At 39.2% G+C, this 20,816-nt stretch overlaps 5 protein-coding genes across 5 annotated transcripts; 3 read left to right on the forward strand and 2 right to left on the reverse strand.

Moving 5' to 3' along the window:
* Positions 1 to 8,198: 8,198 nt before the first annotated feature.
* On the reverse strand, positions 8,199 to 9,372 carry BCR41DRAFT_351221 (Tctex-1 family-domain-containing protein). Its single transcript, XM_022023764.1, has 4 exons — positions 9,001 to 9,372; positions 8,774 to 8,907; positions 8,496 to 8,629; positions 8,199 to 8,397 (listed from the first exon to the last, which is right to left on the reverse strand). Exons 1-4 carry the CDS (start codon positions 9,174 to 9,176, stop codon positions 8,350 to 8,352), a joined length of 492 nt encoding a protein of 163 aa, XP_021882615.1. The 5' UTR covers positions 9,177 to 9,372; the 3' UTR covers positions 8,199 to 8,349.
* A 1,526-nt stretch (positions 9,373 to 10,898) lies between these two features.
* On the forward strand, positions 10,899 to 11,668 carry BCR41DRAFT_369746 (protein-tyrosine phosphatase-like protein; the record flags this gene model as incomplete). The annotated part of the gene is made up of 2 exons (XM_022026483.1): positions 10,899 to 11,229; positions 11,385 to 11,668. The coding sequence occupies 2 exons, from the start codon at positions 10,899 to 10,901 to the stop codon at positions 11,666 to 11,668; spliced, it is 615 nt and encodes a 204-aa protein (XP_021882616.1).
* A 299-nt stretch (positions 11,669 to 11,967) lies between these two features.
* On the reverse strand, positions 11,968 to 14,216 carry BCR41DRAFT_35101 (hypothetical protein; the record flags this gene model as incomplete). The annotated part of the gene is made up of 1 exon (XM_022023717.1): positions 11,968 to 14,216. A coding segment is annotated over one exon (1,980 nt), but the record flags the coding sequence as incomplete, so codon positions are not given.
* Positions 14,217 to 14,627: 411 nt separating this feature from the next.
* On the forward strand, positions 14,628 to 17,891 carry BCR41DRAFT_335057 (SPX domain-domain-containing protein). Its single transcript, XM_022021968.1, has 5 exons — positions 14,628 to 14,864; positions 14,949 to 16,197; positions 16,364 to 16,708; positions 16,816 to 17,535; positions 17,655 to 17,891. Exons 1-5 carry the CDS (start codon positions 14,803 to 14,805, stop codon positions 17,856 to 17,858), a joined length of 2,580 nt encoding a protein of 859 aa, XP_021882618.1. The 5' UTR covers positions 14,628 to 14,802; the 3' UTR covers positions 17,859 to 17,891.
* Positions 17,892 to 18,950: 1,059 nt separating this feature from the next.
* BCR41DRAFT_377420 (pyridoxal-dependent decarboxylase) lies at positions 18,951 to 20,502 on the forward strand (the record flags this gene model as incomplete). The annotated part of the gene is given in 3 exon segments (XM_022027103.1): positions 18,951 to 19,248; positions 19,408 to 19,754; positions 19,774 to 20,502. 3 exon segments carry the CDS (start codon positions 18,951 to 18,953, stop codon positions 20,500 to 20,502), a joined length of 1,374 nt encoding a protein of 457 aa, XP_021882619.1.
* Positions 20,503 to 20,816: the final 314 nt, after the last annotated feature.

Consider the following 20,816-nt stretch of genomic DNA (forward strand, 5'->3'; position numbering starts at 1 on the left):
GGGAAGGAGCAAAAGGAAAAAGAAAAGAAAAGATAAAGATGGAGATGGAGATGGAGATGGAGATGGTGGTGGAGGCGAAGGAGGAGGAGGGAGGGTGAGGGAGGAATGAATGGGATAGGGATGATGGAGATGGCCACAGCAGACGTTTTGTTCTGTAAAGCGTAAAGTCTGACGAGGTAATGAGTAATTGAGTGAATAAACGTACTGAGTAACAAACAGACGTACCCATATCAACAACAACAATAACATTAGCAACATTAGCGACCTTCACAACAACAACAGCAACAAGAACAACAACAACAACTCTAGCAACAACTCTAGCAACAACTCTAGCAACAACTCTAGCAACAACTCTAGCAACAGTAATAATAATAATAATAATAATAATAATAACAATAATAATGGTAGTAGTACAGTGGTAGTAGAATAGCTCTAGAAGTAATAATAATAAGTATCAACATTCCCTAAAAACTTGACACGCATCGTTCCTTAACAATAATAACAAACAGACCATAATAAAACATAAAAAATAGAAATAAGGAAATAGTATAATGCTCACACATTTGATACACAAATCACACATTGACGCAGGTGTACTATGCTCTCGTACACATGTCGCCAGGGTTTTTTTTTTTTTTTTTTTTTTTTGTTTTTTTCTGAAATGTAAACGAAACAAGGGAACAAAAAAAAAAAAAAAAAAAAAAAAAAAAAAAAAAAAGGGCAACCATGCCTCAACCTTTTTAGCTTTCGTGTAATGATCGGTCCAGGTTTACAACAGAAAAAAAAAAAAAAAAAAAAAAAAAGTAAATAAAATAATAATAAAGTGGTATAATTATAGTCATAATAGTAATAATAATAGCAATAACGGCCAGGATTGGATAGGATAGGATAGGATAGCATTTACATTTTTTGTGTAATTTTCCCTCCAGCTTATACACTTGGTTAACTGGTTTCGTTTGAATGTTTAAAAAAAAAAAAAAAAAAAAAGTGTGTCGACTCTCATTCGCTCTCTTTCAATTATTCCTCTTTTTTATTTTATTTTATTTTTTTTTTTTTGTGGCCACCGAAACCGTCTTTAACAAATAATTCTCCTTTCCATGATTGAGCCTCGGATAATACATTGGAAAAAAAAAAAAAAAAAAAAAAAAAAAAGACATCATTTCAAGGACTGTGGAACAGAAACATATAAGCATACATTCCGATTGAATGTTTGCCTTTGGATTCATGCGTCTTTTTTTTATTTTTTTTTTTATTTATTTTATTTTTTTTTTTCTTTCCTTCTAGCATGGATTTATACCATTGAAGATGAATGTAGTTGAATGGTTTTAACAAAAGCAGAAGAGTTTAAATAAATAAATGCAGTTTGAAATGTGGGTTCAATTGAATAAGGTTGAGGAATTGTACAAAACGATATCATATAATGCATGGTATACATTTGCATCTTCATCCACAAAGATGCGGTATTGAGTTGTATGCTGTGTAATCAGTGGCAAGCGACGAATATGTTTGATTGAAAAAAGGTGGCATTTTTGGGCGTAGTGGTTTTTTTTTTTTTGTACAATGGTTATCTGCATCTATTTCTTGGTCAATGCGAAATGCATCAGGAATGGTACACAAACATCAAGGAGGAGATAGTCCATTTAAAAAAAAAATAAAAAAAAAAAAAAAAAAAAATCATCAATGAAATTTGGGCGTGTACAAAAAAAAAAAAAAAAAAAAAAAAACAAAAAGAGGGGGTAAGGAAGGGGGGGTTGGATAGGCAAACAGAAAAACTTACTCTGCAACTTAGTGGAACGAATCCGGCAAGCAAAAAATGAAGCCCTTCGAGAGCCAACAAGAAGGACTACGCTTTTTCCGATACCTTTCTGCTCCTAATCCTTTTTTAAATACCAACGATAACATTAGCAATAACAACGACGAAACCAAGCCCCCCCTTGCCTCTTTTTTTTTTTTTTTTTTTTTATTCAACTAGTTTCTATATCCACTTTTGTTTTTGCTTTTATTTTTATTTTTATTTTTTTATTCTGATTATATATCGTCGATTATACTCACGCAGTTATACGCATTTACACGATTGCACCTGTTTATTGTTTATATGCTTTTTGTTTATGTGTCCAATGCCTGCATCTCCACGTAGGGAGCTCCAAGGATATTATGCTACGATGCTTTGTCTCGGTTTGATTTTTGTTTGTGTTTGTTTGTCAGTTCGTGTACCCGAATCGATTGTGCATCTTTTTTTTTTTTTTTTTTTTTTTTTTTTATAGATTGGTAGGAACCGGCGGAATGGGCATGACTACAATAGCGTTGGAAAGGGTGCCTCCTCTACCCCCAACTCCCCCTTTCCCCCTTCTGATCAACAATCAACAGAATCGAGAGCCTCGAACTCTTTGTTCCTTTGCCCTCTTTTTTCTTTTTTCTTTTCTTTTTTGCTTTATCTCTCGCGGGAAGAAAATAAATAAATAAATAAAAATTGCTGACCACATAAACGAAGGACCAAGCTTGTTCGGGAATCCAAAAATCATGATAGGTGTTTGGGTAATGTCAAAAGGCAGTTTGGTTACTTCATCATTTTCGGCAACGATATCGGCATTGACATTAACATTAACATCACTTAACCAACAACCAACAACCAACAAGTATTTGCTTGACCATCGGCAACGAAACAAAAAAAAAATAAAATAAAATAAAAAAGGTAAAAGCTACTATGCATGACATACACATCCTGGAGATACTTGAAGTGATGTCAAACATCAGATTACCATGGCATATGAAGATCAGTCAGCCATTTACTCTACTAGGCTTGTTCATCATCCTAAGTATTTTGATCTTCACTTCAAAGCATCACTCGGGTGAATCCTTGTTGACTTTTTGCATGCAATAATTTCATCAATCTGATTTTCCCTCTCTGTCTAAAACTTGGAAATTCAGCACTGCCCCGTGACCCACAACATCGCAGATAAACAACATTCACAAATACAAAAAAAGAAAAAAAGAAAACCGCTGAAAGCAGAGCTCTGTCAACGGCTCTCGTGAAGAAGGTGTAGTGAAATATCTCACGATGAACAAGACCCTGAAATGAGAGCTTTTGAATCGTATAGAACGGCATGGGAATAAGAACAACCAAAAGTGTCCACTTTACGAATGCTAAGCTTTGCTAGTTTGTCCTACATATTCGAATAGCATGAGATTAGATTAGAAGTCGTTGCTTGGAAGAACTTCTTTGATATTCAAACTACATTTTTTAATTTTTCTAGGTTTTTCTTTTTCTTTTTCTTTTTCTTTATTATTTTTTTTTTTTTACGCGTCGTTTGCGCCCCTATTTATATGCTTTCAAAGTTTTCCCGCGCTTTTTTCTATTTAGGTATTATGCCATGCCTACGCGTCCTAGGAAAAACATGCCTGCAGCTGCGTGATGCAAGGGAAAAAAAGAAGGGAAAAATAAGAACACAGACACAGTTTTCCCTTTTCCCCGTTGCTCTTTTTTCCCGTTCGTCGATGATCGCTCACCTCATCATTGCTCCATGCGATACAGGGATGTTGTGTATTTGGGTTATTGTTTGTTGGATTGGGTGCACAAAAAAAAAAAAAAAGTAAACGCCCTTTTTTTTTTTTTTTTTTTTTTTTTTTTAATTGATGCTTCGATAGTACAAAAAAAAAAGAGGATCCTTTTATTATTATTATTCGTCCTCAGCTTTGTGCATGCCAATAGATACAATGCAATTAATGAATAGTCTTTTTTTATATTTGTATAAATAAGTTTAGTATTATTTTGTATTCAATTGGTGAATAGACCTTTAAGAATGGTGAAAGAGTTGATTTTGTTATTTTTTTTTATTTTCAATTGATTTGGTATTTTAAAAAATAAAAAAAGATTAATAACAATGAAAAGATGTATATATCTGTAGGACATTGCTCTGACCCATGGACCTTTAGCTTCTGCTGGATAGATAAGGAAGGGAGATGGGCACATGTTGCAACTCAACAGAGGACAGAGCATTGTCATATCCACTTTTTTATGCAGACTCTTGTTAGATGATTCAGTAAGACATTTGGATCCTTCGGTATTTATAAAGAGTAGGCTATTGTTGGTGATTCAATCCAGACTCTCCTTGCAATACTTTGACCATGCATGCCCCCTTTTCGCCCGTTTTTATTCTTTTTGTTTTATTTCTCGTTGGATTGACCCCCTATTCAATATACTTTTATTATCGCTATTATACTTAGTATTAGACTTTGCTATTCAATACATAACCACACAACCTTTGCTTTTGTATTCTGTTTATTATCACTACTACTACTATATGTATTTATTACTACTACTACACATCTTTTTCTTTTTTATTATTTTATTTTACTTTTTACTTTTTATTTCTTATTTTACTTTTTATTTTTATTTTATTCCTTTTTTTTTTTTTTTTTTTTTTTTTTTTCGGACCTGCAGTTGGTTTGTGCACACTCAAGCATAGCTCATGTACCGCTAGTTCATCCCATTGTCCCATAAACTCGGTTATCTTTTGACTCGACCCAGCGTAGTGGTCAAGCTTGCTATTCGTCAATACTCTATCTCCCTCCTCCTACCCCCCTTCTTTCCCTTCTCTCTCTCTTTCCTCTCTCTCTCTCTCCTATCTTTTTTTTTTTTTTTTTTTTTTTTTTTTGCCTACATTCTTTCTTTCTTTTACCGTTGTGCAGCTTTGTATGTCAACATTCCTCCGCTTTAAGCTGTGCAATAGCTGCAGTAGCTGCAGCAGATGCAAGAGCTGTAAAATAGCTGCAATAGCTGCAATAGCTGCAATAACACATAATAACACATAATAACACATATAAATATAATATATATATAATAACATTACTAACTAAATTAGTAAGAATGCATTATTATTATATAAATACTCTTGTTTAAAATAGTCTAAGTGAGTACGAATACTTCTTTTAGGCGATCACTTTTTTTTTTTTTTTTTTTTTTTTTGTATCCAAGGAAAGAAATAAAATAAAAAAGCTCTTTTGTATATCAAATTCCTTCGCGTTTCTCTCTCTCTCTTTTTTATTATTTTTATTATTATTATTATTATTATTATTATTATTGTTTTATCTGTACTAACCTATACCAACTTATGCTAGTCTATGCCTCCACAAGCAAGGGGGAAACACAACATCACACAACACTCTATTATATATATATATACAAAAACACGCGACGCGTTTTTTTTTTTTTCTTTTTTTTTCCTCATTGACATAAATGTATCCAATTTATAAAGGCTCTTAGTTTTTATCATATATATATACCAATTATTCTTTTTTCTGCGTTTCGCCTCTTTCTCTCTTTCTTTCTCTCTCCATATATATATTTTTTGCTCTTGACACATTATCCTTGATCCTTATTGTTATTATTACTACTATATATATACTATTGTTATATATATATATATTTCTATTAAATACCCTGTATTGAGTTTCAATTTAATATGCCTTATTTCAGTTTATATATATATATATATATTATAGATATACCATGTCCTGTCTGAAGTTCATGCGTGTCAATTGTTTTTGTATACATGTACATACATGTACGGCATGAAGAATAGATAAATATATATGTATGCCTAATGTATAAATGTATATGTGAGCATAGTGGGTGCTTGTGCGTTTTGTAACAAAGTGGGAAGAATAAAAAAGCGTCTACAGTTTGTTCATTATGATTATCCCTCTTCTTCCCGCGACATACCATTTGTTCAAACACCAAAGCGGGAAGAAAATGAAAAAAAAAAAAAAAAAAAAAAGCCAGTTGGTATTACTAATTGCACTTTTTTATATTTTATACTTGTAGGCTACAATTGGTCATGGAAGGGTAAAGGAAATAACAAAAAAAAAAAAAAAAAAAAAAAAAAAAATACAGAGAAGGGGTGTGTGGGAGAAAGAAACGCGAACGAGAATGTGGTCCAAGAAGAGGAAAAAAAAAAAAAAAAAAAAAAAAACACATACACACACACAGCACTGCAGGAAAATGAAGCGAGTTATTTCGCAATGCAATGCAATGCAAAAAAAAAAAAAAAAAAAAAAAAAAAAAAACACTTTTTGGCAAATGAATTTTTTCTTTATTCGCATATCGAGCTGCTGATGAGTCCAGATGTGACGAAAAAAAAAAAAGAAAATGTCCATCTCTCTCTTTTCTCACTCCCTTTTTGAAGCCATGAAAAAGTCAGCATCTAGAATAAGTAAACAAATAAAAAAAATATAGATACATATATAAAAAAAAAAGGTAAAGTCAATCAATCAAAAGTTGTCGATCGGATTGCAAGACGAATAGGATAGAGTCCTGCATTCCTTCCTTTTTGCTCACTCTTTTTCCAGTAAACGTTTGAAGAAAAAAAAAAAAAAAAAAAAAAAAAGTTTCCTGTGTTATTGTTATTGTTTAACACACGCTAGCCGATATTACATGTAAACTATCTGTTGTACATGATCTTGGGGGGAGTGTATACAGTAGTCAAGGGTTATTTACAGCCCTTTTTTTTTATTCCATCTTTTTTTTTTTTTTTTTTTTTTTTTTTTTTCTGCCTGTTTGTCTGTCTGCCTGTTTTTTTTTTTGCATTGAAGGTTTAGATGCGAGTCCGAGACTGTAGCAAACCCGATTGCTCCTTGAATGCTCCTTTTGTCCTATATTCCAATATTTGAACAACATGTGCTTTTGATGTTGCAGAGCTAAGCAAATGGCTCTTGCCCCTGGGAGCAACTCCTTTCTAGCTTTACATTTCTGCTGCTAAAGCAAATGTTAATGTTTTATTTTTTTTTTACTCTTCCCCTGTTCTTCACTCCTAGTGTTTCCTAGTGCTTTTTTTTTTCTCTCTCCTCACGACGGCTCAGATTGAGTCAAATTGGAAACTGGGCAAAGTTTAAATATATTGATTTCAGTAAAAGGTTCATTTTTATGGTTGCACACAGTAGATTTGTCACAAATGCAAAGTTTTTTTTTTTTTTTTTTTTTTTTTTTTTTTTGATCGCTCAACTCAACAGGGTGTTGGCAATGGATCGTTTAGCAACAAACAACCCTTGAAAATAACAGCATCAACAACATAAAAAAAAAAACTCCACGGGAAAAAAAAAAAAAAAAAAATAATCGTAAAACAGTACCAGGGGAAGATGACGCAACAATACAAAGGTCCAAGACGGATGAGCTGGAAAAGGTTTCGCTTTAATCTGTTGCAAGTACATTTGAGGTTTTATCCGCATCGCCACTGCATTTCATCCTTGCTCTCTTTCTCTTTTTCCTTTTCTTACTTTTACTCTCTCTCACTCTCTCATTCTCTCACTCTCTCACTCTCTCTCTCTTTTTTTTTTTTTTTTTTTTTTTGTTGTTGTTGTTATTATTGTTGTTGTTGTTGCTCTTTTTAGTGTTGCAACACGAGTGTGAGCTGTATAGATGGAGGAAGAGGAAGAGGACTAGGAGGGGCTAATCTGCATGCATTTGTTCTTTACCATGCTACTATGCTACGCCATGCTGATGTCGTGCCATGCAGTGCGCCATCCCAAAACAACAAAAAAAAAAAGAAGCCCAATCAGTTACCCTGTTCTCTTTCTCTTTCTCAGTCTCTCTTCTCAATGATCTTGTCGGTTTCCTCGCCAATGGTCAGCGACCTGTGGTTCCAGAATAAACTTGCACACTTCCTTCCTCCCCCTACTCTTTTAGCTCATTTAATGTAGTTGTTACTCTTGTGGTTTTTTTTTTTTTTTTTTTTTTTTCCTTTTTTCTAATCAATACAGATCCGGTTGGTTTTCAGCCTCTCATGTTTTTTTTTTTCTTTTCTTCCTCCTCCTCCTCCTCCTCCTGCATGGCCCACATGCACCGGTCAGTGTGCATGAATCGCCTCCGAAATATGCGAAGCTTTTTCATTTGCTGAAGTCCAAATTACCTTTCCATCTGCCATAGTCCATGACCCCCGCTGCTTATCAGCGCCCCAGTCCTGCCCTTCCATCCTTGACAGCGTTGACGGCTTGCATAAACGAAGCTAGGTGAACTTCATCAATCTCACCCTTCTTCCACAGTTGCCCATCCTTTTTTTTTTTTTTTTTTTTTTTTTTTTTTTGCTTCTTCTTTAGCCTTTCCCTCAACCTGGTTGCTTGTAATAAGAGTTTTGAATCTCTTCCTCTCTTTTTTTTTATTAGGTGATCCATGTTCTTTCTTTCTTTCTTTTTTTTTTTTATTACCCAAATTGTACTATACTCTTCCTTGCTTATCTTTCAACTCTTCATAGAATATCTGTCACGTCCTGCGAATTCATTTTTTTGATTCTTTACGCCACCAAAAATCAGAGGTGAACACTGGACAAGACAATTTCTGTTCTATATCGACATGCTTTAATAGTAAAAGACTGCGAACGCCACTGCTGCGCACCACAACGAGTCCTAAAAGTTGATGAGAGGAAAAAAGTTATTATGGATGTTGGAGTATTATAATATTATTATTCATTTCGTCTCCATCATAACCATATCTGAAAACTCACATTAGTAAAGAATGCCTGAGCAGACCCATCCGATTCCTGATCCCAATGACATCGAGCATCCATCCGTGCGCCACCACCGAGATTTTCACCAAGGACCACATTCACCACATACTTGTATCTACCGAGGTCGAGTTCTGGAATGCACACAACAAGACATAAACAGCCGGATAGACAGGTAGATAGACAAACAGATAGAGATAGACCATGAGAATCCACAGCACAAGAAGATTGTTGCAAAAAAAAAAAAAAAAAAAAAAAAAAAAAAAATCTTTTCTCACCAATGAGTTTCTGTTTGATTTCCTCTGCAATCGTTTTGGACAATTGCTGGCCTTCATCAGCACGGTAGACTTTGTTTTGAAGGTGTGTCTGAATAATCTGTTGCATGAATTTAGTGGCAACAGGTGGACGGAATCTGTTATAAAAAAAAAAAATCCGTATCATTGTGTGTGCTTGTTATGCTGGACAAATGAACCTTTTTTCTCATTTTGATTTTGAATTCGCCTACTTTTGCATGAATGTAGGTCGTAAACTGAACGAGTCTCTGTCGGATGACATTGAAGTTCTGCTGGGTGTCATCAAGGATATATCAGAGGCATTAGATGGGTGATGTTGGTGATGTACATGCGGTGTAGTCGTAGTTATGGCAATGGTAGAAGCCATGTCATCAACGGTGGATCTCATTGCTGTAATGATTCTGTCCGTGTCCTGTGCTCGTTTTTGATGTGAGGCCTTTTCTTTTTCCTTGCTTGGTTTCTTCGTGAGCTTATTCTGAGCAACGCGTCCGGTTCCGCGTTCAGGAAAGAAATGGTAATGTCAAATGAAGTGATTGGGGAAGGGAGTGGTTTTTTTTTTATAAAAGGTTATTTTTAGAAAAAAAAAAAAAAAAAAAAGAGAGGGGGAAATAAAATACAGGATGAAAAAAGCTTTGTGGAGACAGTTGTGATTGCGTGCATCGATATCCTTTGATGAAAGAACAAGAACGTTTAGTAGGACAGGTACCGAATATGTGGCCCTCTTATTGAATCCTCACTTCAGTCTACTCATGGAGGAGAGGACCTTTCATTGTTTATTTGTTCAATGGGATGTAGTCAGCTGGTTTTACTGCCGACTGGGGTTGACCTGAATGACAGACTGCAGGTGCCATGTTGTGCCACCAAACTGGGGAGAGGGATGAGTCTAAATTTATCCAGAGCCATGACTTCACATTTATTTAAAAAGCTTACTTTTCGGGGGTTGCGTTTTCCTCTTTCTTTTCATTTTCCCTCCATTTTTCTCATTCACTTTTCACTACTTTTTTTTTTTTTTTTTTTTTTTTTTTTTCTCATTCCAACGCTTCTTTTTTCACTTCCTCTCTCCGTTTCTCTTCTCCTCTCTCTCTTTCTTCTTTCATTCTCAATCCTTACACCAATCAATTTCTTTTCAGATAAACTTGCTTCTAACGACCCTTCCGTTTTATTAAAAAAAAAAAATTCAAGACACCCATCAACCACCCTGCATTAATTATATTCGATGAATACCTCACCTGCACACTCCCTGCTTCTGCCACAGCTAGAGCAGAACGGGAAGAGACTCACTTCCGACATGTTGGATTCACAAGAGCTCAAGCCTGCATCCAAGTCAAGGAACACTAACAGCATCCTTCATCGCCGTAGTCACAGTAGAAGTCCCAGCAACTGTAGTGTCGATCAAGCAGGCACTTGCACTCAGGATTGTAACGACAGCACTAACACTAACAGCAGCAACGCTAGGGACCACGGTAACGGAAGCCTCTTATTGAGCGATCGGCAGCAGCGCACAGTTAGAGATCGGAGTAAAAGTTGTAACAGCAATCTGCACGGAAGTCCTCCCACGAGTCTCACGCTCAGCATCACCCCACCAAGCTTCACATCCTCATACCTGAACAGACATCCTTCATCTTCCCAATATCACAGCAATAGCCAAGACCAACACCAGCAAAGCACTAATAACCTTTTAGGCAGTCATGGTTCCTTAGGACCATCTCTGTCTCAGCCAAGTAATCCCTTTAGAAGCGGAGTCGGAGCACGACGAGCATCCTTTAACCTTTCGAGTGGCTCCTTAAACTTCCACAACACAAGCTTCACTAGCTCTCTAGGCTCTCCATCCTCTCCATCCTACTCTACCATTGCGGTAGCACGGGCCAGGGCTCAAGCAGCAGCAGCAGTAGCAGCGGCAAGGCAAGGGGTTGCAGAAGAAGATGAAGAGGAATACGAAAGAAGAATCAAGGCATCAGAAATCTTTCCAGGAACTTCAGTACCGACGTCCTCCTATGGATTCCAAGCACCTGTACAGAGTACCTATCCTTCACATTATCCTCACCAGTCCCATCCAGAGCTTCCGCAAGATCTTTCTTCCTCATCGAATTCATTGTTATCAAGCGACTCCATGAGTTCGATAGAATCGACATCTGGAGTATCTGTACCCATGTCAATAACTCATCTTCAAGAGAATGCCAAGGCAGAACGAGAGATTTCAATGATCATTGACAACTTTTTATATCTTGGAGGAGAGTTAGTCGAAGAGGAGCAAATTGAGGAATTGCAGCGACTAGGGATCAAACGTGTGCTCAACATGGCAGCCAACTGTGACGATGAACTCTGGGTCAGACGGTTCAATAGCGCTGAGGAGAATGCGGCAGCATATCTCAAGGTTGGTTTATTGGACCATGTTGATCAAGACCTGAAGGAAGGGCTAGAGAAGGCAATCAAGTTCATTGGTAAGCTCATAAAGTCAAAGTTTGCTTTCTGTTTCTCGTGTGAAGCATGTTTACAGCTTTGGTGGCACCAAAAGTCCAAACAACCAAAATACATCTCGTTTTTTATAGTTATTTATAACTTACTGACTAACTAACTCTTATAAATATATATTTAGGTTCATCAAAGGATCCTGTCTACGTTCATTGCCAAGCAGGCAAGTCAAGATCCGTCGCGACAGTCATTGGATATCTGATCCAAGGCCAAGGTTGGCCACTCAAGAGAGCATATGATCTTGTCGTTGAACGCCGACGGATTATGTCACCTAATATTGGATTTGTATCGCAATTGATCATGTTGGAGGAGTGTATCCTAGGACAAGAGAAGGCTGGAGGATTGGTTAACTCGATGGAGGATAGTGAAGAAGTAAATCCTACATTGCGAACCACAATCATACCTTGAATGACCTCATAAAAAAAAAATCAAGAAAAAAAAAAAAAAAAAATGACGACAATGATGCTTAAATTAGAGAATTTCCTATTTCCAAAGATTCTGCTCCTCCCACTTCTCTATATCTGTCATTACGCTGTAAAGAATCGCTGTATTTTTCAAATATTCATTAATGTACCCCCAATTAAAATCCTTAAATGAGATGCAGGAGTTTTTGTTAGATCTTGCTCTACTGTCATTTCCACAGGTCAAAATTAAATATGTTCATGTGTATGATTAAAGAATATTTATTTGGAAAAAAAAAACTAATTCTGGAATGTTTAAAATAAGGGTATATAAATCTATTAGTGCTTTTTCCTTTTTTTTCTTTTCTTTTTTTTTTTTTTTTGTAGTTTATACATTTTACAGCAGGGTTGAGAAGTGAGGTGAGGTGAGGGAGAAATACAATTGAGGAATTTGAAAAAAAATGTAATGTACAAATTGTCACAAAGAAAGTACAAGTGATAACTGATAATGATAAAGATTTGTAGATCAAAAGAGAGCAAAAACAAAACAAAAAAAAAAAGTTCCGACTGAAACATCAGAACTGCGATGCAGGAGGAGAGAGTGTTCCTGGCATCTTGAATGATAAGGGCTCAGATGATGAAGCACGATTTAAATCAAATGATGAAAATCTTTTGAGTTGAGATGTCTTGGATGGTGTATCAAACCAGAACGCATTACTAGAATTCAGATTTTCAGAGGACGACTTCTTCAATGTCGGTGGCATATTCGGATTGAGAATGGTGGCAATTGCAGTGTTGAATTGAACTGTATCGGGATTCACAGCAGTTTCGACGCCAAAGACGGAGCTTACAGACTGTTCATTAGGAGGTGTGATCAGATTCAAAGTCGAAGAAGAAACTTGTTCCTGTTGGTGGTCTGTGAGTGACAGAAAAAGGCTGGAGAGCTCTCTCTTGCGTAAAGCAGGTCTCTCGGGCGTAAGATTCCCATGTTCATTGTCTAGGAGCGCCATGCTCGAGTTTTCTCTCTTGAGCATGCAGGGGAAACGAGGTCGAGGAGACCCAGAGACTGAGGAAGGAGAAAACTGGTGCTGTCCCAGGGATGTGATGCGAGGACGTCTGGGAGAAAAGGAGGTTCGCTTGGGTGAGGGTCGCCTTGGGGAAGGAACTTGGGCAGTTTCAAAGGCATTATTGTCACTGTCACCTTGGGCACTATTGGAGTCGAATGAAGGCGACCATGAAGAGGATAAGGACGAAGAGGAAGGAGGCGAATACCGAGCAGATAGGAAAGCAGGGCGGACTGGTGAGGGGGGTGCGTCTTGGAAAGTAAAAGGGGAGCCGAGGGAGGGAGAATTAGAGGGACTCCATGTAGGACTACGGATGGGGCTGCTGGTAGGGCTGCTGAAAGTAAAAGGTGGGCTTAGAATCGAGCTGTTGGGAGAACCATTGCCCATGAGACGATCCAGACTGGATGCAACATCCTGAAACTGCTGCGAAGCACAGAACAAGGTTGTGTCTTGCGAGTTGTCATCGTCATTGTCTTCACCTTGATCATGTATCTGGGGGCCAAAGGAACTGGATAGTGGCGGTTGAGATAGTGTGGAGAAAAGAGGGTTTGTGGGTGATAGAATCGGCGATAGGACAATAGGACTCGTGGACTGGTCAAAGCGTTCATCAAGGCTAAAATGTGGATGTTCCGTATTTTTGGTTTCGTCAAAGCGCACTTTCCTCTCATGAACGGTGGCGTGTGCGTCCACTCGAACTCGTTTTGCCTTCTTACGGCCTTGCACAGCAAGCGTAGGAGGAGAGCCCAGGGTGGTAACTGAGAAGACAGAGGATAGACTATTGGATGATGTTGCGTTAAGGTCGAGGACGTCATGGATATCTCTACCATCCTGAGCGTGCTCATCCTCCTCTTCTATATGGTCGTCCATGTCACTGTCAGAGCCATCTCCATCGTTACTGTTGTCGTCCATACTTTCGACAGAAAAGTTGCTATTGCTGTCAAGACTTGCGGTATTTTGAGCGGACCGATGCTCTAGCTCCCAATAGTGTTTCGCGGAAGCTCTAAGGTAGTTTTCATTTATGGTAGTATTGCGCTTGGTGGCGAGGCGAACGTTGCATTCTTCAGAGGTCTCGTCTGATAAGATGGGTTCCTCACGGAACAGTCTGCTCTTTCGGGCTCGCTGTGGCCTGTTCAAAGGGCGAACAGCGCTATTTGGTGCCAAGAAGGTGAATGACATTGCCTTCAGTATATGGCAGTAAGCAATATTATTATTTCTTTTCAAATGGTCAGACACTGAGAGTGGTTGTCGAGGAGGCGGCAGATCAGAGGAAAAAGAGGATGTTGTTGTACTTTCAACTGATGTGATGGATGACGAAAATGGGGTTGTGTTTATAATGAATTTCGGAGAAAAACTGTAGGATAAAAAGAGGGCGAGAAGAGAGAGAAAGAGAACGTTTGTGTGAGTGTGTGGATGTGGGTGATGTGGAATGAGAAAGGCGAAGAGGAAGCTAGAAATATGAATTACTCTCTTTCTCTTGTTTGTCGAGGGAAGTTAAAGGTGGAATGATGGAGAAAAGTCACCGCAAACAAAGCTTTTATACCTTGAAAGGCGGCAAATCATCAATGGGACGGCTTCGATTGACGTTTCTCTTTTTTTGGAAATTCGTTTAATTCTTGCAACATCAAGCTCTGCATTTATGAGAGAAAGATTTCTTGCAAATATAGAGTGAGCCTATGATTTCTAAATCAATCAATAGCCACATCCACTATTGTTGGTCGTGTGCTGTATTGCACAAATTTTGAAAAAAAGGGTCTGTTGATCTGTTCTGTTGGACTTGACTGCACGATGGAAAGTTTCATTTTTCTCATTCATTCTTTCCTCATTCATACCATCCTCTCATTCCCATATTCACCCTTCTTTGCCATTCTTTTTTTTTTTTTTTTTTTTTTTTTTTTTTTTTTTTTTTTTATTTTTATTTTTCCCATCTCTTAACTTGTGTGTATTCATTACCACTCTCCTGAGAAAAGAGACTTTTGCCATCCTGCTCATCTATACACAGTATTGCAAAATCCGTTGAGTATACCCTTACAGACACAAAAACCTTGCCACCGACTCTGGGACAACTGTTGCTGACAGGATGAAGTTTTCTCATCAGTTGCAATTCAATGTTGTACCCGAATGGGCTGATTACTACTTGGCGTATGTGTCCGGTTTTGCTATATTTGTTTTACATGATTTAGAGCTTAATATGTGGGCTAACCATCTATACTATGGGACTCATAGGTATGACAATTTGAAGAAGATCATCTACCAGGTAGAAAAGGATCTGGTCGCCGCAGGCGCTCCTTCCGGTAGTGATGTCGAATCAGGGCATGGGGAGCCTGATGAACGATCTGGCCTACTTTCGACAAGTAGACGCGCACAGGCCAAGGCGAGAGCCAACAGTATGTTTCTGCCTGCTCTCGACAAAGAGTTGGAAAAGATCTTGACCTTTTATTATAAAAAAGAACGTGAATTGTATGTCGAGGTGGAGGCACTTGCCTCAGATATTGAGTTTGCCGAGTCCGTAGATCCATCAATTCCTTCTCGATTGGGAGGATCTTGTACGCATCCCAAACCCAATAGTGGGGGATCACGCAGGACCAGATCGCGCACTAATAGTAGGGCGAGTCGTAGATCGACGTTGACTCGCACCGGCAGTTGCCGATATGAGGAAGCAGTAGCTCATGCTAATGCTGCAGTCCTCAATTCGGCGCTTGAGGCCTCACAGGACGAAGATCATGTTCCTAATCCTGCATCTGCCACCAGAGGACATAGCACCGAGCCCTCTGAAGTTACTGCCAACGATATCAGTATCCCTTCACACAACGAACAGGCTCAGGAGGATGATGATGAAGATGAGCATGATGATGACGATGCTAAAAGCATGTGGTTTGATCCTGAGATGGAACACGAGAGGATGCGCTATCGCCATAACTGCATCGAAATGTTTGTCAATCTGTCGGAACTCCAAACGTACGCCAAGTTGAACTGCACCGGATTCTCAAAAATCCTTAAAAAGTTTGATAAAATCTCTGAGAACAACACTAGAAGGATGTACATGAATGAAGTTGTCCTTCAAGCATACCCTTTCAAGCAAGAGACCACCGCCAAGTTACAGGGGCAAATTGATAGGGTCATTAGTATTTATGCTCGCATTTTCACGAATAGCGATCTAGATGTAGCCAAACAATCTCTTAGAATGCATCTTAAAGAGCATATGGTCTGGGAACGAAATACGGTCTGGCGAGACATGATTGGTATGGAACGAAAGAGTCAGGCCGTTGGGGTTCGCTCTTCATCTGCGCTTAAAAAAGAACCTATCTCAATTGCGGGATTCGAGCTTCCAGAGTTCATCTCGCGTGATCTCCTTGTGATGACTTTGTGCTGTACCGTCTTTGCGGTACTTCTTTATGTTCCGCTGTTTGAAGGTCCCGAACAACAAAATTGTTTTGCGATCCTCATCTTTGCCTCGCTACTATGGGCTACAGAGGTAAGCGATTGTTTATAACTGTCAAGTTGCTCTGGCCCGACGGAAAGGGAAGAGAAGAAGGAAAAACTAGATTTGGATTTTGCATCCACGGGTTAATGTACACAAATTGCGTTATCGACTGACGTGATATCTCTCTTTGTCAATGGTGCATACATCTTTTACTCAGGCTATGCCCTTGTTTGTCACATCATTATTGGTTCCTCTCCTTGTGGTGATGTTGCGAGTCATGAGAACAGATGACGAAGAACATGCGCGTTTGGATTCCCATACTGCAGCAAAAAAGATTTTTTCTCTCATGTTTTCTCCGGTGATTATGTTGCTTCTTGGAGGTTTCGCTATTGCTGCAGCCATGAGCAAATTTCACATTGCTAAGGCTATGGCTACTGTCGTGCTTTCGAAGGCAGGCACACGCCCTAGTGCGGTGCTCCTCGCCAATATGCTCGTTGCCACCATCGCCAGTATGTGGATTAGCAATGTTGCGGCTCCTGTCCTGTGCTTTTCTTTGATTCAGGTATGACGAAGCTTCTATATTAAGCTCTCCTGTCGTACAAGCAAGATCATGCAGGCATTAAAAAAAAAAAAAAAAAAGCTCATTCAAGTAACCCATTCTCTTGATAGCCAATTCTGCGAACTCTCCCGCCTAGTTCTTCATTTTCAAAGTGCCTCATCCTCGGTATTGCGCTGGCTTCCAATGTTGGGGGAATGGCTTCGCCCATCAGTTCCCCTCAAAACATTATTGCGATTGAGTACATGAAACCCGCACCAAGCTGGTTGGAATGGTTCTTGGTCGCCCTTCCGGTGTGTCTTGTTTGCGATCTTGCTATTTGGGCGCTTTTGTTGTGGGTTTACAAACCTTCTAGTAACACTCCTACAATCAGTACAATCCGTTCGACTAAAGATCCCATCACTGGAACTCAAGTTTTTGTGTGTACTGTCACTTTGATCACCATTATCTTATGGTGCTTTGAGCATCGTCTTGAATGGCTCTTTGGGGATATGGGTCTCATTGCTATTATTCCTCTGTTGGCATTTTTCGGAACAGGAGTTCTCACCAAAGAAGACTTCAATAACTTTTTATGGACAGTCATTATTCTTGCAATGGGAGGCATTGCATTGGGTAAAGCTGTGGAGTCATCTGGATTACTGTTCATGATCGCGAAGGCAGTTCAAGGATATGTCACCGACATGTCTGCTTTCGCAGTATGCTGTGTATTTGCCTCTCTAGTCTTAGTAATTGCAACATTTATTTCCCACACTGTGGGTGCACTCATCATTCTTCCCATTGTTGCACAAGTGGGGGCCAGCTTGCCTGATCCTCGCCCTCGCTTGTTGGTCATGGTAAGCTGCTAGGACTTGTCTAGTCTGAAAAGCTTTTTTTATTATTACTTCTCTGATTTACTTTCGCATCCATGTCATTCATACTTCAATCTTTTTTTTTTTTTTGTCATGATCTATAGTCGGCCGCACTGATGTGCTCTGGTGCAATGGGACTTCCTGTGTCTGGCTTCCCCAACATGAACGCTATTATGATGGAGGATGAAATGGGGCAGCAATATTTGAATACCAGCGATTTTTTGAAAGTTGGCGTCCCATCCAGTGTGGTAGCTTGTTTGACGGTTGTGACACTTGGTTATGGGCTGATGAGCGTGATTGGGTGGTAGACTGATAGACTGCCGTTACAATAAAATATACAGATTTATTTATGAACATTGTAAACGCACAGACATTTGTATCTCGAAATTTTGTGAAATGTACAAGAGGTGATGCAGTTTTAACCCCAAAATAAAAAAAAATTAGCGCAACGGTGGATCAGAAAGAAAAAAGTGAAAATCCCTCAAGATAACAGAATTTCAATGCCGACTTTGCCACATCCATCATCATACTCGATAATAGCGCATGTAGAAGTATCCTATTCATTTGTGCTGACTCGGTTCAGATTCCACAGTGGGATACATGCGATGATAAGACCGATATATATGCTTCTGATATTTTATGTCGCGTTATAGGAATCTGAAAAAAAAAAAGACTGGTTTAGAAGCAGGACCAAAGAAGGAAGGGTGCATGCACACTGTTTGTCTGAGATAATGGATTTTCAATAAATATCATACATAGTCTTTCTCTACTTTTTCTTTACTCATTCCATTGGAAATTGCATCAGCAAAACATTCATCTCATTTTACTCAAAAGTTTTTTCTCCCTCTTTTACTCCTTTTTTTTTTTTTTTTTTTTTTTTTAATACTCTCCTTTGTCAACTCCATCGCTTTTATTTGCCTTTTTATTCTTCAGTTTCAAAACACTTGTCTCTTTTTAATCAGAATGAACCCAGGGGCCTCCACCCATTCCTTAATTTTCAGCAGACCGTGTCTTTGCTCGGTTTGCTAGTTAACATCACGGCGCTACGCAACAGTAACCTCAAGTCTCACCTCTTTCGGCGACCGCCTCCTTGGCTCCCGGAAACCCAGGGTCTTGTCTGAATTACTCTACTTGTCTTTCAGACGCCCTTTGACATTTTAATCCTCACGTTCTTATTCAATTGAAAGAAGAGCCCAAAAGCACATCGGGAAGCTCCACTTCCGCCTTTTTTTTTCCCAGGTGTCCTTTGTTCTAATCAAAGCTTGGAGAACAGCACAAACTAAAGAAGGGCTTCCCTACAGTATTCAATCTTTTCATTTCCCTTCCCTCACCTCAAGCCTCCAAAGCAATTGCTCTTCCCACCATCCTTTTTTATTTTTATTTTTTTATCCTTTTCAGTAATGATCGACATTTCGTTTCAGCGAAACCAATTCGAGGTGGTTCCGACCTTGGTTCCACAAACTTTGGCGAGGGCCCTTAAATCCCGAATCAAGGTGTTGTCTGCTGGCACAGCTCGAGGGTTACCTAAACTTCATACATTACCCGTCTCTCAGATGCTTGAGACACACTTAAGCAGTTTTGACCCAATAGGCGAGGATGCAGAGGCTGAGAACGCATTTTACATTGCTGATCTAGGCGAGGTGTACTGTCAGCACTTGCGCTGGAAAGCTCTTCTACCACGCATTGAACCATTTTTTGGTAAGTTTTTTTTTTTTTTTTTTTTTTTTTAGATTAAGCTTTATGTTATTATTCCACCGAAACCGTTATAGACAGAGTCCATTAGCGTCTCTCTTTCTTTGATAAGAGTTGACTACCTCGAGGGTTCAATCTCATGACGTCTTCTTTCCTTTTACGTAGCCATGAAGTGTAATCCTGATCCAATGGTGATGCGCCTAATGGCCTCTTTAGGTATCGGGTTCGACTGTGCTTCCAAGAATGAGATCCAACAAGTTCTGGATATGAACGTGAACCCATCCAGAATCATTTTTGCCAACCCTTGCAAGCAGGACTCGTTTGTCAAATATGCGTACACAAACAAGGTTCGCATGATGACCTTTGATAACACAGAAGAGCTTCATAAAATTAAGCGATCCCATCCAGAGGCTCAGTTGGTTCTTCGTATCCTTACCGATGACTCCAAGTCACTGTGCAAGTTAGGACTCAAGTTTGGAGCGCCCCTGGATACTACAAGAGCTTTGCTTCAAGTCGCAAAAAGAACTTGAGCTAGATGTCATTGGAGTCAGCTTCCATGTAGGATCTGGATGCTTTGATGCGAATGCCTACGGTGAAGCTGTCGTTCGCGCTCGCCGTGTATTTGACGAGGCCAAAGAGTATGGTTATGATTTCAAGTTTTTAGATGTCGGTGGAGGCTTCCCCTCGTCCAACGTGACTGAAGGAATCACTTTTGAGAAGATTGCCAAGATCCTAGGGCCTACAATCGACGCCCTCTTTGAGCCTGAAGTTCGTGTGATTGCCGAACCCGGTCGCTACTATGTTGGATCAGCTTTTACGCTGGCTACACAGGTCATTGCTCGCCGTACTATTCGCTCCAACAATAATGCGGATGTACAAAAGGATGCTTCAAAGGACCCCTCGCATATGTATTACATTAACGACGGCGTGTATGGGTCCTTTAACTGTACTATGTTTGACCACCAGGTCTGTGAGCCCCGGGTTTTGCTCCGGAACGGTGAGTTTGCTTATCGAGATAAGCAGCTTTTGCTGTTGGGCGACGCGATCCCCCATGGCTACGCCTCCGTCTGGGGTCCAACATGCGATAGCATTGATTGTATCACATCCAAGGCATATTTGCCACTCTTGGAGGCGGGCGATTGGCTTTATTTTGACAACATGGGGGCTTATACCATTACTGCGGCTTCTCAGTTCAATGGGTTCAAGAAAAGCAAGGTTCTCTACACCACAACCGAGGACAAAGTGACCTATTTTTTCTAGGATTTTAAACGAAATAGAAATTGCAACTGATGAAATAAGCTTTTGTAGACTTTTTAAAATTAATGCTTTGCACATGACCATTCAGAGTATGGATTGTCAGAATGGGACTATGAAAAGCATCGAAGACTTCATATAAGCAATCATATATGCAGTGAATGTAATAAATTAGGGTCTAACCCTGTTGATTGGAGTGATGCAGGTATCGTTGATGCAAGCTTTTGTTAGAGTTTGTTCAGCTCTGAATGAGTCTTCAGGTGGCTTCCATTCCAAAGGAGGAGAGATAGTCCGTAATACAACCTTGAGAAAGGAAAATA

Source organism: Lobosporangium transversale (genome assembly GCF_002105155.1).
Source record: "Lobosporangium transversale strain NRRL 3116 chromosome Unknown BCR41scaffold_13, whole genome shotgun sequence".
NCBI lineage: Eukaryota > Fungi > Mortierellomycota > Mortierellomycetes > Mortierellales > Mortierellaceae > Lobosporangium > Lobosporangium transversale.

What these genes read in the sequence shown, in the direction of transcription:
- BCR41DRAFT_351221 (XM_022023764.1), bottom strand. Translation starts at nt 9,176, where the DNA reads ATGAGATCCACCGTTGATGACATGGCTTCTACCATTGCCATAACTACG. An exon ending in AATCAAACAGAAACTCATTG is followed by an intron (nt 8,630 to 8,773) that starts GTGAGAAAAGAT and finishes TGTGCATTCCAG; the next exon opens with AACTCGACCTCGGTAGATAC. An exon ending in CTCAGGCATTCTTTACTAAT is followed by an intron (nt 8,398 to 8,495) that starts GTGAGTTTTCAG and finishes ATCAACTTTTAG; the next exon opens with GACTCGTTGTGGTGCGCAGC.
- BCR41DRAFT_335057 (XM_022021968.1), top strand. Translation starts at nt 14,803, where the DNA reads ATGAAGTTTTCTCATCAGTTGCAATTCAATGTTGTACCCGAATGGGCT. An exon ending in CGCTACTATGGGCTACAGAG is followed by an intron (nt 16,198 to 16,363) that starts GTAAGCGATTGT and finishes TCTTTTACTCAG; the next exon opens with GCTATGCCCTTGTTTGTCAC. An exon ending in GCCCTCGCTTGTTGGTCATG is followed by an intron (nt 17,536 to 17,654) that starts GTAAGCTGCTAG and finishes CATGATCTATAG; the next exon opens with TCGGCCGCACTGATGTGCTC.